At 43.1% G+C, this 27,927-nt stretch overlaps 2 protein-coding genes and 1 long non-coding RNA gene across 4 annotated transcripts in view; 2 read left to right on the forward strand and 1 right to left on the reverse strand.

Moving 5' to 3' along the window:
* Window positions 1–9,978, forward strand: part of GNAO1 (G protein subunit alpha o1) — a 170,798-nt gene extending 160,820 nt beyond the window's left edge. Inside the window, exons 7-8 of one of the 2 annotated variants that reach the window (XM_028739516.2) lie at window positions 5,606–5,759; window positions 6,831–9,978. In XM_028739516.2, the coding sequence (XP_028595349.1) occupies window positions 5,606–5,759; window positions 6,831–7,018 (342 nt within the window). In that variant the 3' untranslated portion in view covers window positions 7,019–9,978. Of the gene's footprint in view, window positions 1–5,605; window positions 5,760–6,830 lie in introns of those variants that run through there. The other variant, XM_028739519.2, reaches the window with a different exon arrangement.
* Window positions 1–27,927, forward strand: part of LOC144328429 (uncharacterized) — a 253,965-nt gene that overhangs the window by 174,403 nt on the left and 51,635 nt on the right. The window lies entirely within an intron of this gene.
* Window positions 14,135–27,927, reverse strand: part of AMFR (autocrine motility factor receptor) — a 30,973-nt gene continuing 17,180 nt past the window's right edge. The window contains exons 8-14 of the mRNA XM_028739515.2: window positions 27,604–27,714; window positions 24,557–24,747; window positions 23,681–23,784; window positions 23,016–23,150; window positions 20,325–20,408; window positions 17,576–17,760; window positions 14,135–16,354 (exon numbers count right to left, since the gene is read on the reverse strand). Of these exons, the coding sequence (XP_028595348.2) occupies window positions 16,210–16,354; window positions 17,576–17,760; window positions 20,325–20,408; window positions 23,016–23,150; window positions 23,681–23,784; window positions 24,557–24,747; window positions 27,604–27,714 (955 nt within the window). The 3' untranslated portion in view covers window positions 14,135–16,209. The remainder of the gene's footprint in view (window positions 16,355–17,575; window positions 17,761–20,324; window positions 20,409–23,015; window positions 23,151–23,680; window positions 23,785–24,556; window positions 24,748–27,603; window positions 27,715–27,927) is intronic.

The following is a 27,927-nucleotide window of genomic DNA, read 5'->3' on the forward strand; positions in this document are numbered from 1 at the left end:
AAAGCCTGCTTCTTGTGTGCGTGCATCACTAGATTGGCACAAACCATTTTGCCCTTGTCCTAATGTAACAATTCAGCTATATTCTTTAAACTTGCATTCCAACCATCTTTACACTTGGTCGTCATTGGCCTCCCACCCTTCTTTCCCCCACAGTAGAGTTTTTTTATTTTTTAGGGAAATGCTTTAAATAAATAAATACAAGAATTTTGAAGGGCCCTTGATGCTTGCTAAATCCTACTTTTTCTTTGCTGGTTAGTTGCTGAATTTTGTTTTTAATTTTTTTGCACATTTGATTGTTCTGAACCATTATTAACTGTCATTTTGTATGGAGTGCGAATGACTGTCTGTTGATTTAATAGGTCTTTTGATTCTTATTGTAATAATTTATTGGCTGTCAGTAATGTATTTATTAGTTACCAAATGTTAATAAAATGCCAGCTCTTTTCTAGCGTTTGAGATATTTTATTGGGTTTTCCTCTTCTGAGAAAGCCTCAAGGAAATCGCAGAATGATTAACAGTTTTGTCTGTTATGGGTGAAAAGAGGTCCTGTTTCACATGGTGCATAGGTAAAACTAGAGAATGCCCAAAACCAAGTTGTAGCAATGGCCACCCACTTGGATGGTTTTAAAAGAGGATTAGACAAATTTGTGGCCGATAAGGCTATCAGTGGCTACTAGTGATGCTGATCTGCCTCCACTGCCAAGGGCAGTATGCTAAGAATCAGAAGTTAAAGAGCACTGTGGCACTCAGGTCCTACTTATGGGCTTCCCATAGGAATCTCATTGACTGCTATGAGAAGAACATGTAGGACTAGATGGGCCTTTGGCCTGATGCAACAGGGCTGTAAATATGTTTGTGAGTGGCATAATACATGTTTCTTCATAAGGAAATTTCTGCCCAGTGAGGATTCCTCCATGGTAAGTTGAATGTTTCATCCTTTTTGCGCATTAAGTGGATGCATGGGGTAAGGAACTGGGTTGGTGACTACTGTACTGAGTTGGTGACTACACTTTCAGCTAAAGTTCTGAACAAAGCCAATGGACGTACATATTGTGTGTGCGTAGACACTCTCTGCACAGTTGCAAAACGATGGAGTAAAGCTGCAACCTTAAGTATGCTTACTTGGGACTCTGTTGACCACAGTGGAACTAACATTGGAGTTGAGAGGGCTGTGCTGCATGTGTCTTTTTGAAAGGGTTAGATCAACGACAACCAACATGATGCCCTCTAGATGGGATACCAACTCCCATCAGCCCCAACCAGCATGGCCAATGGTCAGGGATGGTCCAGCAACGTTTGGGCAGCTCCATGTTGCTATCCCTGGATTAGATTAATTACTGGATGGTGGCTGATGGGCAACACTGACTGGGACTAATGGGAGTTGTAGCCCAAAATATCTAGAGGGCCTCATGTTGAAGAGACTTCTGTAGACAAGCTCTACATACCTAAATCCTGCTCATGTAAAGGCCTGCAAGGCTTCCCCCTTTTCTGCCATATTCTCGTCATCGCACCATTGCAAACCATTCTTCCAATGGGGAGATTGCTTTGTGCCTGAAAGTCATTATCTTACACAAGATGCAGTCACCAGTCGGCCAACCTGCTTCTGTAACAAGCTCTTTTCCTACATAAGATCCCCAGCCATTAATACATGGTGGCACTCAAAACAAGGCAGGAAAGCAGGAAATTCTCTGTGTAACAAGTGCAATTTATGGGGTTTCTGGACAGTCAATTCCCAGTACACTATCTGAATCCCATTTCCTGGTTCTGACTTGGCAAATTGTTTTATGAGGTGGTTTGCGTTTGACTTTCGGCAGGTTTTAATAGCCAGAACTGTTGCAATGTACTCTTCTTCCAATTAATGCAGGGATGTTTAATTGCGATGCAGTAGGGAAGCCAAATGGCCCAGCTGTTCAAAGGAACAGGAGGTCAAAGAGGCCCCTTTAAAACTCTCTCTTGGGCTCAACCCTGACACAGACATGCTTCCCTTGAGGGCAATGCCTCTTTGAGAGCCAGCAAAGACTAACTTTAGGGTAGCCATGTGATTTGCAAACTTCTTTTTCCATCTGCTGTGCACTAGAAGGTGTTGGTGCCAGCTTAGTTTAGGAAAACGATGAAAGTCTGTCCTGTCTCTTTGGGAACATGTGATAGAAGGCAGATAGAGGCAGATAGAATTCTGCATAGTATAGTTGCAGAAAGGATTCAGGACAGACAAAAGGAAGTGTTCTCCGTCGCTAAACTATGGAATTTGCTCCCGCAAGAGATAGCGATGGCCACTAACTTGCATGACTTTAAAAGGGGATTAGACAAATTCATGATGGATAAGGTTATCAGTGGCTCTGAAAACCAGTTGCCAGGAATTACAGGTGAAGAAGAGTGCTACTGCACTCCTGTCCTTCTTGCAGGCTTCCCAGAGGCATCTGGTTGGCCACTGTGAGAACAGATTGCTTGATTCGATACACCTTAGGCCTGATCTAGTAGGGCTCTTCTTATGTTCTGAAATTCCAAGAACAATATCCCTTTCATCTGATTCAACAAGGCTTCTCTTATGGCTACAGGGCTTAAAGCCAATGTCCACCCCACAAGAGGTGGCAGGCAGAGGGTAAGCCCTGTTCCCCATGATCACTGGGTTGGAAATAGGCACCCCATTCCTACCCACCCCCTCATTTCCCAGACGCATACCAGAGACAAGTATACTCTCACACAGCCAGCTATTCAAAACTAACAGGTTTTCTATCAGTCAATGCCAAGAAACATCAAACTGGGAGATACCTGCTGTACAACTAGATCAGGCTTAACCCACCCTCAATTGTTACCTGGGACAAGTATTCACCCTCCATCACCCACCCAAGAAGAGCACAGTTCCATGCTATAAAGGACTCTCACTCCAGCAGTATGTGACTGCTTCTCCTCTGGCCTAGTATATGCCCTCTCCTTCCCCAGCACTAATAACAGAGTATGTTAATTTTGGGAAGTGTCCTTACTTGGCTGGAGAACTGCATTGTAGAATTCAGAGAAGTGTCCATTTTGAAGATTGGCTCTATTTTGGTTTGTGTGTTATTTCAGAAAGTGTGAATTAAGTAGGTTCACCTCTAAATGTGAAGTTAATCAAATTTCTTCCCTATTTCTACTTGTTAGCCATCTTTCCTGTCATCAAATGTTTCAGTTAATGCTCCAGGGAGATAGCATAACTTTCCCCCCAGAGCTTTTCTAAATCAGGAAGTGCAGGCAGCCAGGAAAGCTGTGAAGCACTAAGGAAATGTTTTGTGGAAATGGTGGGAAGGGGGACAAACAGCACCCATGGCCATCTTGTAACAATAAATTAAGCTCAGCCCTTCATTCATCCAAACAATAAAGAAAGTCTAAAGACTCTCTCAAGTGCCCTGAAAAAGAATACGAAAAAATGGGAAACTCAAGAAGGACTTTTGGATGGTATTTAACTTACTTATTAACTGACATGAACAAGATAATATTGGAAACAGTTGATGGGTTTCTACTTTCTGCTGCAAAGACCATAAAGGGGTTTTGTTGATTTAATTTTGTCTTTGTTTGGTTCTAAGTATCATATTTCTTAACTCAGTGTGTGTTGGAAATTGTATTATTTTGGTGTATTAATTTATTTATGCTGGGTCTGTGACCATATAAGAACATTTATCTCGCTTTGGACGTGCATGTTTTATGCCAATCTGCATCATCTTTTTGGGAGATATGCAAGTGGTGACACTAAGGCTTGGATGGGGAAAGTCAGGTGGAGACTCTGTGCTGCTGTGGTTTTTTGAGATGTCAATACTGATCATCTTCAGTGTTATGTACTGGAACTCGAAGGGAGCTCCATAACTGGGCCTCCAGCAAAATGCACTTTTGATCCTTGCTATAAAGATCTTCAGAAGGCTTTTAAAAGCTCATGTATTTCAAAGAGCAGCATTTCCTAATCTGGTGCCCTCTGTATCTTTTGAATTACAACTCCATCAGCTGACTTCGGCTGGTGGACGTGGCAGTCCAAAACCTAGGGAGGGCAACAGATTGGGGAAGATTTCAATGGTTAATTTTTGTGTGTGAAATTCCTGAAAGCTATGGACCATTTTTTAAATGGTTTATACTCTTTCTAAGATGCTATTTTATAACTTTTTATACATTTTTATACCATTATAAAGTATAAAAATGTATAAAAAGTTATAAAATACTTTTATGCTTTAAAGTATTTTGATTCTTATTATAAACTGGCTTGTGAGGATTATATCCTAAAAAGAAAGCCTAGAAATATTATAAATAAAGGTATATGTCTCATAAGAGTCGAGAGAGAGAGAATGAGAGAGAGAGAGAGTGTTTTAAACCTGGGGAGGCAAGATACTGGTTGGAAATAGCTTTCTTGAAAGGCAAGGTATCAGTCCCTCAAATAAATGAGGCCTGTTTGGGGCTGCATCTGTTTATAGAATGATTAGCGCTAGACATAGATCCAGATAATGACTTTTGTATTTCTTTGGACCAGGAGCTCTTGGAGCAACCTGAAAACTGTCCTAGCCTAAGTTTTAATGATTTCTGTGCAACACCTCCTGCACACCATGTTGAGCCAGTCTGATGCTTCCAGACTGTCTCTGCTTTCAGGTGGGATCCAATCACACACTGGCAAATTCAGTTTTCTTTCATTATAGCTGATTGGGTTGTTTTGTACAACAAACCTGCTTCCCCCAAAGAGTGGGTTTTTGCAATAAGGAAAAGGATGGTGAAGTGCCTTGGAAAGTGTACTGATAACCCTTCCTTTGACACACTCCCATCTAACCTCCCTGAAAACAAATCAGACTGAATGCTCATTAAATAGCCAACATCATCTAATCTCCTTGTAAACAAATCAGAATGAAACGGGACATTTTCCCATGTACCTCAGCAATATCTTTTCTCTGTCCTCTCCACCTAAGGCTCAGCCCTTTTGGTTTGTTTCTTTAACAACCAACCATCATAAAGGGTTCTAAGAGCTCATTGCTCTGAGATGTTTTCGCTCAGCCTTCTCTGGCCGGCCTACTTGCCCTACAGGTGTGTCATGCCCTCCAACATTTCTCCGCTGAAAATAGGGATGTCCTAAGGAAAAGTGGGATGCCTTCTGTAAATACGGTACTGTTCCTGGACAACAGGGACACTTGGAGGGTCTGGTGTTTTGGACTACAAAATTCCTATCAGCCCGAACATCATGCAGCCATCTTGGCTGGGACTGATGGCTATTGTGGCCCAAAGCATCTGGAGGGCAGCAGGTTGGGAAAGGCTTTTTTTTAAGCTGATCCTAATTGACAGATATGGCAACTGTTGTTTCTCTGTAATTCTCATGGGCATATCTTTCCAGGAGAGCTTTGTCTAAATGACACAGAAAAGCTAGGTGGAGAATAGGTGCTGAAGACATCATAACACCACCCATTTTCTTGACTTCACTTCTTCATGATATGTAACTCTTTGGGTTTTCGGTACACGTGGATCTTTGATCATTTCTCAGTTGCTGGTTTGGTAACTATTCTCTTTCTCTAATCCTAACTTTCTGTTTCTTTCTCTCTGTTTCTCTCTCTCTCTCTCTCGTTCTTTGTCTTTCTTTTCTTCTCTTCCTATATGTGCCTTGCCATAGAACCGCATGCATGAGTCTCTAATGCTCTTCGATTCCATCTGTAACAACAAATTCTTCATTGACACCTCCATCATTCTCTTCCTCAACAAGAAAGACCTGTTTGGTGAGAAGATCAAGAAATCACCTCTGACCATCTGCTTCCCTGAATATACAGGTATGTAATGGCAGCGCCTGAGGTGCTCAAGATCCAGCTGTGGAGCAAACAACAGACTGACCCATGGAGCAGAGTCTGCTGAAACCCCAAGTGTAAACCAGGAGATATTTGATCCAGTCCTGCCTGAGAGATAACTCCCCTAGAAAACAGACTACATACTCTGGCTGATTGCCTTCCTGTTTTCTGCCCGAGGCATCAGCTGAGCTACCATGATGTCACAGAGAGTTGGCAGATTCTCATCAGTGGGAAGGAAGTGTCCGTCTATGAGCAGGAAAAAAGCATCAGACTAATCACACAAGGCAGCTTCTGCCAGGCTGTGCCATTTCACAGGGCAGGTGGGGAGGGGGTTGCATGTTTGAAAGCCCCCCTCCCCAACATGCAAACACTCCCAGTATTATTAATATATATTTTTAAAAACTAGCATGTCAAGAAAATGAGTGATCATTGAGCCTTAACACATACTAGGGGGGTGGGTGGGTGTTTCAAATATGCATTCAGATTCGGGAGAAATGGTTCAGATCCACCTAATTTAGTGGACTCACCTCAGATTGATCTGGAACCGGATTTGGCAAACAAAGCTGCTTTCAGGAAAATAGCTCATTATATTCAGAGCCCAATTCCCAGATTAGCATCAGATCACATTCCCAATAACTTTATTTCCCACATCCTTACGAATCCTACTTCTAGAATACCAGTGAGGAGAGGGCTCACTCATGAGTTCCCTCAGGCATCCGGTCGACCACTATGAGATCTGACCTTTTTGAGGCCGTTTCCGAAGTTCTAAGATCTGTATGCACAGAGGAGTATGTTTGGTTGGTAGTAGTCATCATTCCCGTGAATAAATTTTGCTTGCAGTCCATTGAGAAGTCCTGCTTGCAGGCTTTCCATCTGGTTGGCCACTGTGAGAACAGGATGCTGGACTTGATAAGGATTTGACCTGATTGAGTAGTGAGGCTCTTCTCCTGTTCTTATTTTATAGCTACCATCTAAACTTGTGCTGAGTTTTGTATTTTTATTTTTATAATGTTATTTTTTTAAATGTCTCCTACCCCTCCCTCCCTCTCTATGCAGGTCCCAACACATATGAAGATGCTGCAGCCTATATCCAAGCACAATTTGAAAGCAAAAACCGCTCGCCCAACAAGGAGATTTACTGTCACATGACATGTGCGACAGACACGGGTAACATCCAGGTGGTATTCGATGCCGTCACCGACATCATCATTGCCAACAACCTCCGAGGCTGCGGCTTATACTGACCCCTCTCCCTTTTCTCCATCCCATCCTGTATAGCAAGCAACTTATTTGGAAACAATCACAGCGAGAGGAAAATAAAATAAAATATTTGAAAAAAAAGGCAAAACAAAATATGAGTCTCTCTCACACACACACATGCAAACACAAACACAATAATAATAATAATAATAATAATAATGATGATGATGAATCATGCAAGTTGGTAAATAAAAAGGCATAATGAAATTTTTTATATAAAAACATTTTTCCTTTTCCTTTTATTTATTTATTTTAGTTTGCCTCAGAAGAGTACTGGGTAGCACTGATGCCCCTGACATCACCTTAAAATCCTTCCTTTCTGCTAAAGTAACGTTGCCTGCAAGCCTATACCTGTTGACTTGGGAGTAAGCCCCCATTGAAAGCAGCAGGACTTACCTCTGAGTAGACATGCATCGGATTGCACTAGTCATGGCAGGTAATTCATTGCAAAAGATGCTTTTGGAAAACAACAAGAAAGAAAAAAGACCATACTCTGAATTTTTCTAAACTCGTCGTCCACATAGCATAAGATACTACGTGAGTTTTAAAAGGAATCAACTTTCTTAAAAAAAAGAAAAGAAAAAAGTGGTAATATTATTTTTTTAAGACTCCTTTGTGCATAGGGTGCTTTAGGGTATGAGTGGGGAAGGATGGCTTCCCCTGCCCAGTTCCTGTGGATTTTTAAAAAAGATTTACCACCATCTAAGTTGCTTCTGCAATGCATCATTTGCCACAGGGCCGCTGAGCTTTCAGGGATCCTCAGTTCCGTTCAGCTATGGAGTAGTTAAAACCTATTAAAAGGGGGGAAACTGAGGGGGAGCTCGCGGGGAGAAAGAAACAGAATAGGGTTAGAATAGAGGTGACAGGCCAGCACCCTTCGTTGACCATGTTTATATATATAATCCTTCAGGAGTATAAAGAAAGGGACTGCTTCTGTCTCTGCTTCTTTAAACCAGCATGGGAGACTGGCAAAGGGAATTTCTATCAGCAATTTGAAAGTTGTACCTGAGATAGCATCCCTCCTACGCCCCGCAGGTCAGGTGGAAGAATTCCCCCTCTCTCACAATCAGTCCGTGCTCAAGCTCTTTATGTGGGAGAGATGGTGGGGAGAACATCCCCCATCCTTTATCGCAATTTAAGTACAGCTTTTATTTGGAGGATTACTCCTTTTCTAATATATTTGATTCCGGGTCTCCGTGCTCCCATCCACCCAATATTTATGTTCAGACCAGGCCTCCTATGGGCCCCCCTCCCCCAACTCTCCATTTCTGATTCTCCAGCGCGGATCCTCTTCACTAGTAGCATGAACTTTGAGCCTTTATATAAAGACACGCAGCCTTCCATATCGCCTCGGTGTCTGATGTCCTGAATTTTTGGAATGGTGGCTGTGCACTTCTGTAGGTTTGCTGTGTAAAACCTGGTTTTAGACTAGTCTTTACATTTAGAACCTAAGACAAACAAAAAGAGAATTTTTTAATGATGATGATGAAAGGGTAAAGAAGAGAAATTAAAGATTTGACTTCCTTACGGATTTTGTTAAGAAAGAAAAGAACAGAAAGGTCTCTCCCCACCCCCGATTCCCCTCTTGCTTTATTTAAAACACACACACAAAACACAGAGATCTATAAATACACACACACACACACACACACACACACACACACACAATGGCATTGTGAACCCATTCTAAGAGAGACATTTTCTATTGGACTTGGTTCCGGTTGCTTGTTGGCACTGGTAGGGTGAAACCTTTGAGCAAGCAGAAGTCTGACCCATACAAACCGCCATCTTAAATCTTGGCAGATTCTAATGGCCATTAAGACGCAGACCCCAACAACCTTTCATATAGAGGGTTGCCAGCTATTGGGGATCAGCCAAGAAAGTTCAGGAACGGCTTGCCCAGCCAACAAGGCACCCTACATCTGTGGGAAATGCAGCAAAATAAAATATAAAATAAAACGGAGGAGTTATGGGCCTCCCAGTTTCCCTCTCCCGTTCTACTATTACAGGTGCTGCTTTTTGCTCAGGGGGGATGGGATAATGGAGGCAAGTCCCTTCCTTTGCCCTTGCATCTCACTCACCTTAGCCATGACCTTGTAGGTGGTAACATTTAGGTGCAAAAAGATTGTCAGCAACAGAATCCCAGTGGGAATTGTTAGTGGCTCTTTGTATTTTAATCGTTGCTGTACTAATTGTTGCCCGCTCCAGGAAAGCGTTCTCTCCCCAAAAGCCTCTTGTCTACACGATGATCCGACACACCTGCCTTCAGAGTGGGCCAGGCAAGCAGAGAGGGATGTCTCTTTAACTTTCTCGTTTAATAATGATTCACTGTTCTGAATTGTCTCGTTCACTCTCTGGATTTGTATTTTTAAAAATAATAATAATAAGCACAGCTGTCTTTGGCCTCCCTAAATGCTCTTGTCTTTGACTTTTTTCCCTTCTGAATGACACTGTGTTATGCATTACCAATGTCCTTTCCTTTTTCTGTTTAATTTTTTTTTAAAAAGTGGGTTAGTTTAAATCGAGAGGGCATTATTTTTGTTGTTCCATTCTCATTTTTAATCCCCCACCATGCTTCCCTGTGAATACTTTTTTTCCCATGCTGCTTCCTCTTCCTCCCTTGCACCCTTGCCCTTACAATCCTTCCTTTTAGTGAATGGTGTTTTCTCTCTTTCTCTCATGTGGGGGTGTTTGTGCTGCAAAAACAAAAGGGGGAAAAATACAAAAAACAAAGAAAAAAATAAAATAATCTCTTAAAAAAAATAAAAAATACACCAGAAAAAAACACCAAAAAAAGTAAAACAAAAACAAAAATCGAATGTAGTGTTTACATTATTTAAAAAGCCACCATTTTCATGACCCTTTGTCATATCTACTTTTTGGTTAGCGATCAGATGTCTTCACGGTTTCACTTTTAAGAGGTACCTTTGCTGGAAAAAGCCAACTGCACCTGTCTAAAAAACAGACTAAAATAAAGAGAAATTCATATATATATATATATATATATATATATATATATATATATATAATCACACACATGCACACACACACACACACACACAAGCATATATATATATATATATATATATATATATATATATATATTCATTCTAAAAGCGCCAGGTCTTTCTAAGCCTTTCTATTACCAATCGGTGAGGTTTCTGTGATCTTATTAGACACTGCCAATTTCTTTCTCTGACTAATGGAAAAAAATTCATGTGTAGCTTAATAAAGAGAATGTTTGTCTGTACCACTGAGGCTCTTTCTCTCTCACCTTCTGATTCTACAGTCGTTTTATTGTAAATATATATATTATGTCCCCTCACTGGTTTTCCTTTTGAGCAAGTATATGTGTATGATAGACATATCTTGGGATATTTTATAGAGTCCTCAAACAAACCCCCTTCAAACTGGGGCCTCCGAGGATACCTAAGGTGGTCAGCCACTTTTAGTGAGTACCAATTGCCCTCTTCAAGCACCCAAGGGGGTGGGGGAAGCAGCAGGGACAAGTGCAATAACTCTCCCCCCTGTTGCTATCTCCTCCCCTCACAAGTTGGAGGGTGACTTTCTGAAGTGGGGAGCCTCCTTTCCTTGTGGACCTCACCCTGCAAGGTAGTACTGTGACTTCACATGAAGACAGGACGTTCCCTGCATTAAAGAGGCACCTTCCGGCTTCTGGAGGATGACACGGGGTTAACTTAAGGTTGCATACACAACATTCATTTAAAGCACATTTCCCCTCCAAAAAAGCGGGGGGGGGGCTTGGAATCATGGGAACTGGAGTTCGTTAAGGGTGCTGGAATTGTAGTTCTTTGAAGAATAAAGTACGGTTCCTAGGATTCTTTTTTTTTGGGGGGGTGCGCTTTAAATGTATGGTGTTTACGTTGTCCTAGTGCACTTTTCTGGTGTCTGTTGAGCAGAGAGAAAACTAAAAAGGAGGTGAAACGGAATGGGGTACATAGGAACAGGGCATGGCTGGCTGACGCTCTGAACAGGTGCAGGTCAAAGCCTCACTTATTGAGGCTTAAACTGACACACGAGTTATATATGTAAATCCGTTGATTTCAGTGGGCTTCAATATGCCTGACTACAGTGGATTTCAACTATAATGTAGGCATCTAGCCCAGGACCAGCCCAAGAGGTTTTGCCGCCTGAGGCAAAACAGAAAATGCCGCCGACCTCCCTCCCCGCCTTGCAACCTGACAAGGATCTTGAAAATTGGATTTCTTAGTGCGCTAAGAAAGTGTAATTGTGCAGTTGGATCCTGTGCATACTCAGCAGTAACCATGCTAAATTTCATGGGATTTGCCTCCCAAGTATGTGTGCATAGGACTGCAGATTAGGTATCATTCCATCCCGTGCCCCTGGCAGTCCCAGGAACAGTGATTTTACTATGCATTAGGGCATTATAGGTGGGTGTGTCCCTTTATAGTGCCCCTTATGGTGGGCCAAGGGTATCCTTTTAAAGCAGCTTTCTCTCTTGGCTTTGCCAAGTTCTGCCTCCTCTGCAGCTCTTCAAGTGGTATTCAAATAGGTTTAGATAAATTTGTGGAGGATAAGGCTACCTTCCTCCACTCTTGGGAAGCTGGAGGATGGGGGAGGGCTGTTACACAGTCCTGCTTGTGGACTTCCCATTGGGCATTGTGATAATGGGATGGTGCACTTGACGGGCCACTGTCCTGATCTAGCAAGCTCTTCTTTGTGCGTCCGTCATTGGAAGAGTTCTGGTGCCAGTCCCGTCCCCCCCCACCAGCACAGCCTTTATTTGAAGAGTGCTTTCAAGTCCTATTTTGGGAAGTGTGGCTCATAGAAGCTAACAGCAGCTGCAGGAGGCTTTACCCAGAAAATACCCTAGGTCCCAGACTTATTTGTCTGTGAAATGGACACAATACCTACTCCAGCCAGGCAAAAGAACTCAAGGAGGGGATGGAGTGGAGAAAGTGAAGGGTTTGACCTGGAGAAGGGCAGCTATAGAGGCCTGGAGGGCCACATTTGGCCCTCAGCCCTGAGGTTCCACAATATGCAATGTATTGTGATATGCAATGTATTGTGAAGGTCTGTGCATACCTTCCTGGCAAGAGTGGGGACTGGGACAGCTCTCCAAGGCAGACAGAGGTGCTCATTCTCCTTTGGCAAAGGGACAGGAATCCCCCAAGGGTGATAAGACTTTCAAAGGCAATGGGCTTTAGCTGCTGGGTCTCACAGCAGTGACCTCAGCACCCTTTTGGTTTTAAGTGGAGAGGAAAAGGGAAAACAGAAAGACTTGGAGAGACCAAATGCAAAGGAAGGCAAAACTATTTAACCTTTAATACCAATATAGTTGCAGATGCCACACCTCCTTCCCTCTTCTGCAAGAATTCTTTCTCCTTTACAGCTAATGACGCAGTTTGAACATGCATACATATGGGGCCAAAGATTGACAGTGTCACAGGATACAGTAAAAAAGCGAGTCCTGGGCCAAAAAAGGCTGAAGATGTGTGCGGATGTATTTACACATGCATCTACATTCCTTGATTCATCTTCACTTGTATAGCAGCCGAAGGTAGGGGCCACTTTGAAAAGTCTTTGAGGTGGTATGAAAACTCTCTTTGGGGAATTAATTAGCTAGTCTTACTCAGACTTGGAAGTCTTCTCTTAATGCTGCAGCTTTCAAGTGTGATTCAGGTGGGTGACAATGGAACCATTCAGTCCTCTGAAAATGGCAGGTGCAGGCATTTCCGTTCCCTAACAGAAACGCAGTAAGAACTTTTGCTCTTACTCTCAAATCTATCCATATAGAACCCTAAGACTCTGTGAACATTCACCCTTGTCCCTGGGATGATTCACTTCCTCTGACTCATGAAACAGTTTACTGTCTCTTTGCAAAGAACGAAGTGTCCATAGGCCCTAGCTGGTTTTGTGTGTTGCTGCTTGAGCCTTTGGATTATTACTAGATGTAGATAAGCTTTATTGTACTAGACAAAGGCCATGACAAAACCATATAAACACTATCAAAGAAATAAGGAACTATAAATCTAGATATCTAGATATCAAATCTACATAAAAACAGAAGGATTATTACTAAGTATCACTGAATTCAGAGTTTTTTAAGCGTTGGTTTTCACAGCAGCTCATGAACCAGATTTTTTATGGGAGGCTCCGGTTGGATGACAGCTGCAACAGGCAAGCAGTAGAATCGCCTTCAAGCTCTTCTCAGGGGAATCCTCACCATTGCTTGGCTACTCTCTCTTTATGGCTAGGCCTTGTTTTTCAGGGAGCAGAGAAGGAACAAGGCAGTTGCACAGAATGCAACACAAGACTTATGCTTTGTTTCCCCCCACTCCCCTTCTCATTTCAGAATCCACACACAACTTCCCACTCATTTCAATAATTTAAGCCAGAAATGCAGATCTAGTCCTAGAAAATGTCTTCTTCCAAGATATCCCCGTGCAACCACCTCACAGCTGGTGACAGAAACCGAACAGCTTACACCTAAGTTGGTTGTGTGAATTACAAACCAGACTTGAGTTTGAGCTTCCAGCATACACTGGGGCATAAATGACAAAATGAGGATACTCATGTCCCTCCTGAAAGTGCAGCCAGAAAGTAAAAAAATATTATGAAGCAAAAGAGCACAATACAAAAGCCTCACTTTGCTTCATCCAAAAGAATTGATCTAAAGTTGAGTAAAATTCCCAGTCCCTTTATGTTTCACTCTCATTTTCACCCTTCCGATAACTGAAGTGGGTCAGTCAGATGGAGAATCCAAATATAAAGACTGCCACCATGTGGGTAACTGAGGTGGCGTTGATGGAAGGGAGTAAGCAGAGAACGGCTTTTCTACTTTGATGTCTTCAAATATATCCAGAAAATGTACTTCGCTTTCAAAGCGATTTGAGGAAGAGCTTTCAGATCAAGTGTCCAAATAATGAACCCATAGGTGATCTACCACATATCAGCAACTGTTGTGTAATAACATTACTTCTGGTTGGTTGATACAGACCCTCCTCCAGGGTAAGAGAGATTGTAGTTTGACAAACTATCTGTATGGATTCACTGATACTTGAGAGTGGTGGGGAGAGAAGATGTGCAAAGTGTTCAAAAAAGAAGTTTGTTAAATATTTCCAACACTGATCAAGAATTTTATTTCCTTTTTAAAAAACAATAAAAACAAAGAGCTGCGCTCTAAGCAAAACTGAATCACAAGAATCTTTTCTTTCTTCTTCCATAGTTTACTAACAGCATTGCAAGGTAAGGCTTCCCAAAGGGGGTTACTGAAATAAGTTATCTTCACTTAACACTTACACAATTCTGTTTTCTTACAGTCACCTTCAAATATTCTAAAAACAGGGGCTGTGCAAGGACTGCCCTCCATCTGCCCTATAGCTCCCAGATTGAGCCAATTCATCTGTACTGCCCACTCCACCCTGGATCTGTCCCCAAAGTAATGGGGGAGGGGGGCTAAGGGTTTTTTAAACCTTATTTTAAAAAAACAGTCAAGTGGTGGCAGGATCTTAACAGCTGTTGAGCTGTTAAGGAGAATCTGATCCTGCATGGTGCTGCTCCTTCAAAAGCAGCTTCCCTGCATCGAATGGGAGCCACACACAAAGGAGCAGCATTGCACAAGATGGGATCCTCCTGCCTAAAAGTCATTACACAGGATTATCCAATCCTACGCAATGTATTTCAGGTGGCAGAATGGAGAAGAGGCAGTGGTGAGAATAAGGAACGGCTTGGCAGGAAAGACCCCCCACTATCTCCCACAAAGATGCAGGCCTCTCCTGTTTGCCGTTTCTCAGACTTCTTCTCACTCGCGCTGCCTCTTCCTGCCTGCCTGATGCCCCGCCCCAGCAGCCCTGGATGGCTGTGGGTCATTCAACCCAACCTGTAGTGATCGGTGCTATTTCAACCTGACTTGAGTGAAGCCAGGATTCCTCCAAATAGGCTTGATTTGACTCGGGAATTCAGACCTTGGCCAAATCTGGTACACAGACCTACTAAAATCCTGCTGTAAAAAGATAATTTGCAATATATTTTTTAAAATACTGGGCACCTTCTGAAGGATAGCGATACTCGCCAAACACTTAAAAATTACTTGGCTGCCATCATAAAACCCATTTACGGACCTAAGACCAGAGATCTCTAATACAGCTACCAGAGTTTTACAATACCAAAGAAAAAAGTTTGAGCACACCTAGCCTAAGATCTAGTAGCCCTCAATTCTCTCAATTCTGATTAAGCTAATGGGCATATGGAGTATTGCCAGATGCGAGATTACAAAAATAAAGATACTTTTGCGCGCTCCCTTGCCTCTCAAATAGCAGCCAACTTCCATTCCTGAATGGAGCCTTCTCTGCAGATGGCCTCTGACACCAAACTATGAGACCATCCCAGTTTGCCTGCTTACTGAAATGCTGAATCAAGATGCCAAATATAGCTGGGGGCTCACACCCTTTTTTTGGTGCTTCTCCCTTGGCCACATGTCTGTTACTAGCAATGAAATGCATTAAAAACCAAGCCAGCCTCCTGGTAGAAAAATAATCCAGGAATGTTCACACTGTCTGTCTGGGGGCCACTGTTCTAAAACTTAGCTCAACATTTTCCACTCTTTAATATGTCTCCTCCTGTTGGTGCACTCCACTTCCATGCTCCAACGCTTAGAAATGCCAGTTTTGTCCAAAAGACTCTGCAAAAGCATCCAAAATGTGTTTCTTTTATTTTAAGCATGTCGTTCTCGAGACATGCAATGACTCGGCAGTGATGCTTGCTTACTTAGGAGAGTGCTTTTGTCATTCCTTGTTCAGTTTCCACTTTAAAGAGCTTAAATGGGACGTGCCAGCAAGCTCAGTGCACACAAGCAGCAAATGGACCTGGTGCTTCTCAGCCACTGTCCCTCTGCAACTCACATTAAGCAGCACACCATGCCCAGGGCTTTAAAGACTGCATTTTTGTTCGCAAAGGGGGTGGGGGAAAGGAAAATGTGTGTCACTCAAAAAAAGTACCCAAGAAAGGTTAATTTGTCAGCTGTCCAAACACTTATTAGATATCACATGCTTTATACAGTGAAGATGCAGCCAGATCAGTCATCCTCGGCACATTTGCTGAGTTCTGAAGAGACCCTCCTTGTGGGCAGGGAGAGTGTAGGATGGCATAAACATTGCTTGTGTGGAAAAAGAACAGGAGGAGACAGGAAGTGTTAAGAGGGATCCTGCTTCTGAAGTCTTCGCTCTGCTGCAGCAGCCAACATCCTCCGGCGCAGGGTGATAGGGTCTGAAGTCGCTCCTTCGGCCTGCAAGTAGTCATCTGAGCTAGGATCATCAGAGGTTTTGTTGAGGTAACGCCTGGAGGGAGAAAAACTAGATGGCTGAAGGGAAAGTAACATAAAGTTCACTCTGAATATAGAGGTTGCCTGGTTTGCATTTAACCTTTCCAAGCAGGAGGGGAAAGGTCTTAACACACATTTCAAAAAAATGCACTAAGAAAAGCTGGATCTTGTGGCCTGTGTGGATTTTGCAAATTTTGAATATGTGCTTATTATGTTGACCACTTTATTCTGGTTTTGCTAGTTTGATTGATGTCAGAAGCTCTGAAGCTTCATCCTGAACAACTGGAAATGTTGAGCCACACCTCTGGCATTCAATACTTCAGGAGGTGATGCTAAGACATTTGAAAATGTTTCTTCTCAGCCATAAAAAGCTCTGTACATTTTATCGTTAATGAAAGCTGATATTCTGAGAGAATTGAATCCTGTGCTCAATATCATTTTCAGACCACTCATGGTGGCATAAGCACAGCCCTACATGAGCAGCTGATAGTGACTATGAGACCTAAAGAATTATTGAATGCTATCCAATAATGCTCTGCTCCTACACAAAGACAGATCTGTGTTGTTATTCTCAGATCCCCTTCTGTTCCCCAGTCCAGTTCCCACCTTCGGCCTCACCTGCCTGCTATGCCTGGGAGAGCCACCCAGCCGGCTCCTTCTGCCTTAGTGACTTGGATTCTGATAGCATTCAAAAGGCCATCCAGTCCAACTCCCAGTCATATGGCCAGCACTATTCAGCTACTCAGTGGCAGACTTTGGGGTCTCAAATTTCAGCAGCACCCTTTCCAACATTAAAATTTGACACCGCCCCCACCTCTCGCACTCCGTTCTACAGCGTTGTTGTGCCGCCCCCTGCAGCACAGCACCCAGTGCCGCCACACCGGTTGCACCACTCCAAAACTGCCTCTGAGCCACTAAGAGAGGGGGGGATTTATGGTCCTCCACATGCTGCTTGACTGCAACTCTCCTCATCTGTGACCACTAGCCAAGGTAGCGGGAACTAATGGAAGCTGTTGGACTTCAGAGAGTCGGTGTCACAGGTTCACCATCCCTGCCCTTGGGCAACACAAAACAGGCTACTGCATCACGATCAAGGAGAAGTTGCATCAGTGAGAGGTAGCCAGCTAGATACGCAAAAGATCTCTGAATGACTTTCCCTTAATCACCTCCTCAAATCCTCCTCCTGGGCTATTCCACATTAAACATTTTGTAACCATAACCCACAAAACATACACACCTGCGAGCTTGTTGCAAAAGGTCTTCCTTCCGCTGTACTAACATCCTCTGTCTTTCGTCAGCTGACTTGGAAAACCGGCTCCCTCTCACTTCAAAGTCTTCTGTCTCAATGGATTCTGCTTCTGCCTCATTGAACTCTGCCACGTCTTCCAACCATGAGTTGAGTTCCAGTGAGTCTCTCTCCATCTTTCATACAAAAGGAAATTGGGGAAAGCACATTAATACAGATCTCCATAATCTAATACAACATTACCAGAAGAACTGGGGAGGTCCAAACTAAGCTCATCTTATTGAGGTGCTAGGATGTGCAAACACTGCCAAAGTAAATGGAAAGGCTGCCTCTCTCCCAAAAATATATGCCACAGTGTTGTTGTTGTTTTGGGGGGAGGAAGTTGTCTTCACATTAGCCAGGGCCAAGGAAACTTTTTCAACCTAAGGGCCACTTTCCACGATGGGCAACCTTCAGGGGCCACATGCTAGTGGTGAGTGGAGGCCAGAGGCAAAAAGCAGGCAGGGCAATAGATGTGAATCTTTTTATAGTAGCTTATGTTCCAGCCAAGAAAAAGCCAGTCAAACATACAGCTCCTTCCTCCATCCAGGTAAGCAGGAAGCACTGCCACAGTATAAAGAGACATTCCAGCCAGGCAAAAGTGCTAAAGGAAGGCATGGAGGACAGCCAGAAACAGGTGTGTCAGACTTAGGAAGGGTGTGGCACAGACAAAGTCCCAAGGGCCAGAGAGGCCTGGAGGGCCTGAGGTTTCATACCACTGAGATAGGTAATCCAAGACCGGATGGCTGGGGCCAAGGGGATACTTCTCATGCCCATGGATCATTGTCACTCAATTCTACAATGGAGGCAGCTATTCAGTTGGCCAAAGACTAACTTCAGCAACACACAAAATATTTTCCTATTAACTAACTCCTGTTACACAAGAAGCAGCAAGAAAAAGAGAAGCATCATGTACAACATGTGGAAGGGTAAGCATGCATTTAACACAGATGAAACCAGGAAGGCCTACAACAGAGCTTTCCAAACTGTGTGTCACAACACATTAGTGTGCTGGCTGCAGTTTGCAGGTGTGTCGCGCAAACACTCCCCGCACTCCTCCCAGGACTAGAAAGGGGTTAGTTTAACCTCCAGCTTGCTAGTAAAACTGAATTACTGTGTTGCAAAATGATGAATGTCTAAAAAGTGTGTCAACAATGTGAAAAGTTTGGAAAGCTCTGGCCTGCACCCACACCCAAAGACTCCGGGTCAAAGCCAATTCTTTTCTGTGCTGGAACATGGGTTTTCCAAGGCCAGACACACGTGAACAAATTACCCACATCATCGCTACCTTGGCTGGCTCTGCTATCCAGACTTCTGCATGTCTGACAGGAGGCATTGAAGGGAGATATCTGATGAACATGTGGAGATTGGGTTGGCGTGGCAGAACCAGGAGAGCAATCAAGATGGGGCTAGATAGTGCAGTCCTGCTCTCCCTGTCCCCATTTGTGAATGTGTGGAAGGAAATAAGTGAAGGCACTATTCTTTAGCACATTTGGGGTAGAGATTCAGGTGACAGCCAGGCAGAGACAGTTATCCTTTCACACATGTTATTTTGAATAATACTGTGAAGAATGCACACTGAAAACAAAAGCATAAACTACTAAAGAAGAAAAAGAACACTTCTCCCTCCACATAGACTTTTTCTAGAAACAACTGGACTAATAGATGATAACAGGACATCTGATATTATGGTTACATTATGATGATGTGGAAGGTTTTCTGAAAAGGACTGTTAACATTGATCTGGAGTTACTTATGGCCACTACATATGTATATTGTCCTATGGGAAAAAGCAAGAGAAACCAGAAGGATTTAAGGGTCTCTGGCAAATAACACTTGGGTAAAAATCATTTTACTTTATGAGGAATTGCATTGAACTACAAACACACACACATTTACTTACAAGTATCTGTAATGGACTGGAACAATATGTTCCAAAACAGCCTTGTCCTTATGTCTTCCCTATGTTAAAACTAATCTACATCTTACTATTTAAGACATTCCGGGGAGAGGGGTAAATCCCATTGTACAAGCAGAAGGTGTTGCACAAGTATCATGGCTTTGTTAGGTATAACTTCCTTCTGTTTCCTTTTAAACTTTTGTACTAAATTATTAATATTTTTTTCAAAAATAAATGAGGGAAAGGCAAAAGCTGGAGCAGCTCAAATCCTCCTTATAGTCAGTAGACCACCACTTGAGGAACAAAGACCTACATGTATCCCCTTTAATAGCCAGTAGCTTAACTCAGGAATAGCCAATGCAGCACCCTCCAGATATTGCTGGACTACAATTTCCATCATTCATTAGCATTGACCATGCTGGATGGGGAGCAGGTGAATTGCAGTTCAACTACATCTGAAGGCACCACATTGGCTATCCCTGACTTAACTGCTCGAGGCCTTTGAATTACAAAAAACACTATTCTCTTTTCTCCAGATCCCTTCCCCATCAAAACACAAGAGAAATGCAAGTAAGACTCCATAGTCAGACCCAGAACAATTATGCTTACAAATGGCAACCTACTTGCACCTTTAAGACAGATGTTCTTTGCAATGAAGACTCCAAATCCACTAGTGGCAAAGCTACAGAAGGATATCTACCAGGAGTTCTTGTGAGGACTTTGTGCCAAGGTTTGTGGACATTACACTATCAAATTTCCCTGTGTTATGATGCACCTTTTTTTTCCCTTTGCCAAGTTTACCTGAGTAACCTCTTCTGTGTCCTCCTGATCAGTGTTGTGTCTTTCCAGGGGACTGTTCAATGCAGGTCTGATGCTATCTGAACGCTGTAAGCATAAATAAAACTGACAAAACTGATATGAATTGAAAAGAAAAACCCCACAAACAATCTTTCTAAAGAATTTATGCTGCAGGGCAAGTTGGTAGACCCATGTTCAAAACCTAGCTGTCACAGGGTTTACTGTGCAAGCCTCTTTCAGCCATATGCTGCAATTAAAAATGCAGCATAAAACTCAAATAGGGTGAAATAAATATGATTTAATACACACATTTATGAAACACTAATGGGACAATGTAACCTCAACATTTGTAAGATTTGTGGTCTTGTCCATGAATTCTGTACAGTGGTACCTCGCAAGACGAACGCCTCGCAAGACGGAAAACCCGCTAGACGAAAGGGTTTTCCGTTTTGGAGGCGCTTCGCAAGACGAATTTCCCTATGGGCTTGCTTCGCAAGACGACAGCCCATAGGGAAATATCCGGGACAGCGGGGAAGCGCAGCGCGTCTTCCCCACTGTCCTCGGACCTCCTCCGAAGCCTGGCGGCGGGGCGGGAACACCTCCTCCCGCCGCCGCCGGGCTTCGGAAGGCTCCTCCGAAGCCGGGCGGTGGGGCGGGAACACCTCCACCCTCCGCCGGGCTTCGGAACGATGCTCCGAAGCCGGGCGGCGGGGCGGGAACACCTCCCGCCGCCGCCCGGCTTCGGAACGATGCTCCGAAGCCGGGCGGCGGGGAGGGAACACCTGCCCCCGCCGCCCGGCTTCGGAACGATGCTCCGAAGCCGGGCGGCGGGGAGGGAACACCTTCTGAAGGCGGGCGGGGGGGCGAAAGTCTTTGTTCCCCCCTGCCTGCCTTCCCGGGAGAGCAGAGAAACGCAGCGCGTTTCTCCGCTGTCCCGGACGGCTTTTGAAGGCAGGCAGGGGGGAGCATAGACTTTCGCCCCCCGCCCGCCTTCAGAAGAGGTCCTGGACCTCTTCTGAAGGCAGGCGGGGGGCGAAAGTCTTTGCTCCCCCCTGCCTGCCTTCCCGGGAGAAGTCTTTGCTCCCCCCTGCCTGCCTTCCCGGGAGAGCGGAGAAACACAGCGTGTTTCTCCGCTGTCCCGGACGGCTTTTGAAGGCAGGCGGGGGGGAGCAAAGACTTTCGCCCCCCGCCCGCCTTCAGAAGAGGTCCAGGACCTCTTCTGAAGGCTGGCGGGGGGCAAAAGTCTTTGTCCCCCCTGCCTGCCTTCCCAGGGGCTTTTAAATCGCCCCGGACAGCGGAGAAGTCCTCCGCTGTCCCGGGGCGATTTTAAAATGCCGCCCGCCAGCAGTTTAAGATCGCCCCGGTCAGCGGAGAAGTCCTCCGCTGTCCCGGGGTTTTTTAAAATGCTGGGGGTGGGAAGAAAAGCCCTTGTCCCCCCCCCCCCAGCCTTCAGAAGAGGTCCGGGGACAGACTGTCCCCGGACCTGGTCTGAAGGCGGTTTCCCTAGGAACGCATTAATTGATTTTCAATGCATTCCTATGGGAAACCGTGCATCGCAAGACAAAAAACTCGCAAGACGAAGAGACTTGCGGAACGAATTAATTTCGTCTTGCGAGGCACCACTGTAATGCTCTATATGTATGTTGTGTTTATCTACTTTAAAAAAATAAATTACAAATACCAAATGAATTAATAATTTAACTACTTATTTTTATCATTGTGTAAGCTGCTTTTCCTGCTTTTAATTGTATGATTATGTTATTGTAGCCAACCCTGGGACTTTATGGTGAATTGCAGGTAATAAATGCCATAATAAAAATAAAATAAAGACACAAAAGCCTACTAGTAAGAACTACACTTCATTTAAAATCCTATCAATTAAACGAAAATAGACCAATCCATAAAATCATCTTATTTTCAACAGACTATCCTGCAGCAATCTAGCAACTAGGCTTCACCTGTCTATCTTTGACAGCACATCAATATGTGATTCCTTAAAAACTGTGATCTCATGCATGAAATGGGAACAAGCTACTTTTTGCAATGATTTTGACTTGCATATGGGTTTGAGAAGAACTTTGGTCATTTAAGACTGATGAGTTCATGAAATGACAACAAGATCACAACTCGAGTACAGAACATACAGAGGTGCATTTTTATCCATTCATCCTCAGGGACAAAATAATTACCAACATGCAAACCCCAAATGTAACCAATATGCAGAGGCTGCCATATAAACAATTTCACGGTAGACAAAAGAATAATGAGGAAGTTTGGGCTTTTTTTATCCATTCCTTGTTGTTACTGACAGAAGTTTGAAAACTAGACAAAGTAAACTTAAAAACAAAACCAAGACTTTTCTGGTGGCACCTTATAAAGTTGTGACATAAGCTTGTTAGTCTTTGAAGTACCACAAGAATTTCTGGGGGCCTTTTTGATTACGACAGACCTCTTTGTTCATATTTTACAATGCAGCAAAAGCTATATAAAATCATTTTTTCAATTTTCATGATCATTAAGTCCATAGATCAATATTACTTGACGTAACATTGACTTAAACACACACATTAAAAAAACCTTAAACATCAGGATAACCATTTCACAATGTTAATGTTGCAAAAGAAACACAGCAGGTCTGCTGCTGATGGATTGCTACTGGAAATATGCCGACTGCCTCAGTAACGTTTGACCAACCTGTGTTGGGAAAGGCACTTGAATACGCCCCTCTAAAATGTTGTCCGTTGTTATTTCTACAGAACGCGTCATCTGCAGATCCTGCAGAACGAGGTGGTAAGGAACCTGAGGAAACATCTCCTGAATCTGATGTGCCTAAAAAAGAAAATGTATCCACTGTTACCAACAGGGGACCCAACTGTGACACACTAAATACCTTATAAAACTTTAAAGTAAGCCAAAGCCTTTAAAATCTCAAAAGGTCAGGCTTTTGCTACTAGAGCACAAAATAATCCAGAATGGTGGTTTCATTCCATTCATGTTCACTGATCATCTAATCACAGTTTATTAAGATAGACAGTGTATGTTTGAAACAGTGTGTGCTTCTTTTTTCAAATCTCTCTTCAAAACTCACTTCTTCCACAATGTCTTTGACCAAACACTTAGTTCTCCATTCTCAGTGAAAATGGGTCTGAAGTACATGTAACTGCACTTGCTCATTTTCGTCCCTAGTTACCTTTTTCTCTTCCTTTCCTTGACTTCACCACCACACTGATGAAGTTTTGTTTTTATGTTCCTTGGAACTGGGACTTTTTTTTGCACTTACTCTCTAAAGCAGCACATACACTGGTGGTGACATATAAATGAATAAACAGAGCAGTGTGCAAAATAGTAATAGGAATTACCATGGCATTGAGCTGAGAGTTGCTTGCTTGCGCAATACCAAGAATACTGGTGGTATGCATCACCTCCACTGAGAAGCTGGGCAGCCAGCTAGCGATGCGAGAACCTGGGAAAGAGAAAGCAACAGTTAAGGTGTGTGAAATGTGCTTTTGAGTAATTACCCCAATCATCTACGGTTCTGTCTATATTTTTAATGATTCCTCAGTTCTTAATTATTATTACAAGGTTCAATAGATGTCATGAGCATTATCAATTCTCTCCTCCCCTTTATTTTCCTTTCTTGAAAAGCCACTGTTATATATGATTAAACATAATCTGCACATAGTATAAAAATCAAACTTTTGAAAGTACTGCAGGGATAGAGTGAGTGTTCTTGGCAACATTTCAGGTGCCCAGCACACAGAGCTGGCTTGTGCTTCAAACTTGTTCATTAAATCTCTCTATCTCTCTCACACACAGAGACAGTTTCTTACTCTTACTCCTCCTCATCACAGTAAGGCGGATTTCAAGAAGCCTGCTACTGGAGCCAATCTATGGCTTTTTTTTTTTTAAGGTGAAGTATGAAAGTATTTCCAGCAGGGGCGACAGTGTACAGGGAAGGATTAACTCTTCCCCGCATATGTGACTCATCCTTCCCATCCATGGAAGAGAAAACAATTATCCTGAAAGAAACCCAAAAGCCTGTTCCTGCTGCACATAGGGACTATTTCATCTAGGTTTCATCTACTCATGGGGGAAGGTATGGCTTCTCAAAAAAGAGAAGAGAAGAGAAGAGAAGAGAAGAGAAGAGAAGAGAAGAGAAGAGAAGAGAAGAGAAGAATCCTACATTTCCAAAAATGTTCTGGTCAAGTCAACTAGTAAAAGGCAAATAAACCAACCATCAAAGTGGAAGAAGTGATTGTGCTGGTTCAGGTGAGGTCTGCCTTCAGCTACTGCCACAGGAGCCAAATTTTCATCCAGGTTCTCCCTTTGGTGATCTTCCCTGGCACGGAGATTGTCAGTGATATTCAGGGACATTCTACAGGTAGGGCAGGAAGTGTCTTGTTCAAGCCAGGAGCGCAGGCATGAGCTACCAATAAATGAGAGGTTTAAGTAAATTTCTTGGGAAGAAGTTACAAAATGTTCATCTGCTCTCAGAAGAAAAAGAATATGCAGTAATTTAGAATAGAGTCATAGAATTGTAGAATTGGCAGGGACCCCAAGAGTCATCTAGTCCAACTCCCTGCAATGCAGGAATCACAGCTAAAGCATCCCTGACAGATGGCCACCTGACCTCTGCTCAAAAACCTCCAGTGAGAGGAGGGTCCTTCCGAGGGAGTCCGTTCCATTGCTGAATGGCTTTTACCCTTAGAAAGTTCTTCCTGATGTTGAAACAGAATCTCCTTTCTTGTAACTTGAAACCATTGGGTTCAGGTCCTGCCCTCTGAAGCAGGAGAAAATAAGCTTGATCCCTCTTCCATGTGTCAGCCCTTTAGAAATTTGAAGGTGGCCATAATATCGCCTTTCAGTCTCCTCCAGGCAAAACATAATTATAATTATTATGGTACCCCTGGAAAACCAACAAACTTAAGGTGGTGCAACCTTTTGGGGTAGTTGTTTTTGAGACTTACTGCTGCACTAGTTGTTTCCCATTAATAACATTCTGAAATTTGACTTGCCACCTACAATGCAAATAATTGTTTAATAGCTTATTCTAGACTCCTATGCACTGTGCATTGCAGCCAAGATATGCTACCCACCACATTCTCTCAAAATAGGAGTGACCAAGGCCAAAATGTGTGGGCTCCGATGGATAAGGAAAAGGGTTAACTAGCATTTTTCTCATATTATAACCAGCATGCTACCCCACTCTCAAGGCATATTGTGACTTAAGGCAACCAAAATCACTCGTTTCATTATACTAGAACCCAATAATTTGAAGCATAAGCTGGCTTCATAGAAAAGCAATGCTACCCTTTCAGGTATGTGGAAAAGCAGCTCTGAAGGGGTGTGGCCCAAGTTTCTCAGAGGAGTAAATGTGTCTGCTGGTAGTGGCTAATTATCTTATTAGAGGCTCCTTGAAACGCTGACAAATACTTTTGACACAGCTTGTAATGAATGACAACAAACTGGTCCCTGGTTTCTATTCTCCTCCAGTTTGTTACTGATGACATAAGTAGAAGCAACTGCCAAAAGATGCCAACCCAAATGACACACCTATCAAGGAATACTTCATATATTGCATAAGACATGTCTGGTATTTTTCTGGGATATGAAAAGGGTTCCTATCGTGTGTTAATCGCTGACACAAAAGCGATTAGGTTGACCAGAAGCATGGATTGTAATCCAAAATGGGACAGAGTTGGCATTTTTCAATGTCATCCCATTTCAGATGATGATGGTGCAAAAGCAGTTACGAAAGAGGCAGATTCTGTTGTTGCTGATGATAATGCTGATGCCAACATAGATTCTGATGATGACACAGATTATCAAAGTCCAAAAGCCTCAGATGAGTCTGACACTGATTCAGACACAGCACCTTCATTTACTTTAGATCATCATTCTCCCAAGGAGGAGACACCAGACCCAGAGGACCAGAGAGTCTTGCACAGATCTAAAAGAACTACAAAGGCCATATCACCTAAACGGTTCTCCAAAGAGTTTGCTAAAGCTGCTGTTACTAGCAACTCTGGTGCGGTTTTTGAACCAGCCAACTACAAAGAGGTGGAAGGTCTCTGGGAGTGCTTTTCCAGCTCACCTGGCCCAGTCGGGGCTGAAGAGGTTGAGCCCAGTCGTTGGCACTGGCTCAAAGGCGAAGCTGACAATGTCCTGTTGGATAAGACTCAATGTTTACCCAGTCCAGCAACCTGCCTCCAAGAGTAGCCAGACAAAGGCTTCCACAAAGCCCACCAGCAAGGCATGATGGCAAGAGCCTGCCATTATGTTTGCCCCTCCAGCAAGAGGCATTCAGCAGGACCTGGCCAAGAACCCCTATCCTTCATGAATGTGGCTAATAAATCAGTTTTTAAAAATCTAATACTGCAGTCCTAACTACACTTACCTGGAGGTAAGACCCATCTAATGCAATAGGAATTACTCCTGAGCAGAGAAGGTTAGGATTGCACTGTAAACCAGAAGGGTGTGTGTATGTCCTTGGTAAATAGCGTTATTCCCATATCCAAATGTACTGGGGGATGGGTGGGAATACATTGCATGAAATGGTACACAAGTCTGATAACCAACAGAATGTTAAGCCCTTTTGAAATCCCAATATTTCATGAATACCAAATCAAGCAAGATGCTCGCTCCTTACATGCAGACATAGAATGATCTGATATGAGGTCAGGTAAGGTTTTAATCATTAATTTGCTGGCTTTGTTATTAAGTGTGGCTGAGCAGCTACATTGGTTGACTGCTGTAAACCACCTTGTGAGGGTTACAAGGTAGGCTGGACTATGCGCAGCCTTCCAGAGTTGTTAAAACTGTATCTCCGACCTGAAGTTATTGACAATGTTGAAAATCTGGGCTGCAAGTATTTAGGTGCTGGAGATGTGCCACGTTGGAGACCACTTGTACTATGTAAGATGTAGAGGAAAAAATGTGCATTTTTTAAAGTACTGAGAAGATTGCACTATCAATGTTGGCTTCTGTACATTAAACACATTTTTGCAGTCCTGGATAAGTATATAAAAACTCTGTCCCGTGAATTCTGTTAGAAGACTACATTCCTATGCCACAGTCTACACTGGGTAGAGCCAGAACAGGACAGGCAATTCCTCCATGACCTTTAACAAGGAAAACCAGTATATATAGTGTTGAATTGGTTTTCTTAAAAAAAAGAAAAGATGAAAATGACAAAATGAGTGTCTAGTGAGATTCAACCATTAACTACAGACAATTAGAGCACACTACTTGTTCTACCCTGGTTTGCTCCCCAGGTGCGTACTTATGGAAAAGATGCCCACAAGGGAGTTTACGTGCAGCTTGCATGGAATCCCAGCAGATGGCACAGTCGTCATTGTTGGTTGCCAGCTCTTCAGGTGTTGCCACCGCAAACCTAGAAGAGAGGTGAAGATTATGGTTATGATTGATAATAATAATAGTATTTCTAAACCACTTTATAAAGAAAAAAACCTCACAGCGGTTTACTAGACATTAAAACCTCAGATAAAACATTACTGAAGAAAGTCAAATACTGTATAAAGTATACATTCAAAGCAATGTAATTAACTGGAAACTAATGTATTATCATAAAGATTTCAAAATAAAA

This window comes from Podarcis muralis, chromosome 7 (assembly GCF_964188315.1).
Source record: "Podarcis muralis chromosome 7, rPodMur119.hap1.1, whole genome shotgun sequence".
Taxonomy (NCBI): Eukaryota; Metazoa; Chordata; class Lepidosauria; order Squamata; family Lacertidae; genus Podarcis; species Podarcis muralis.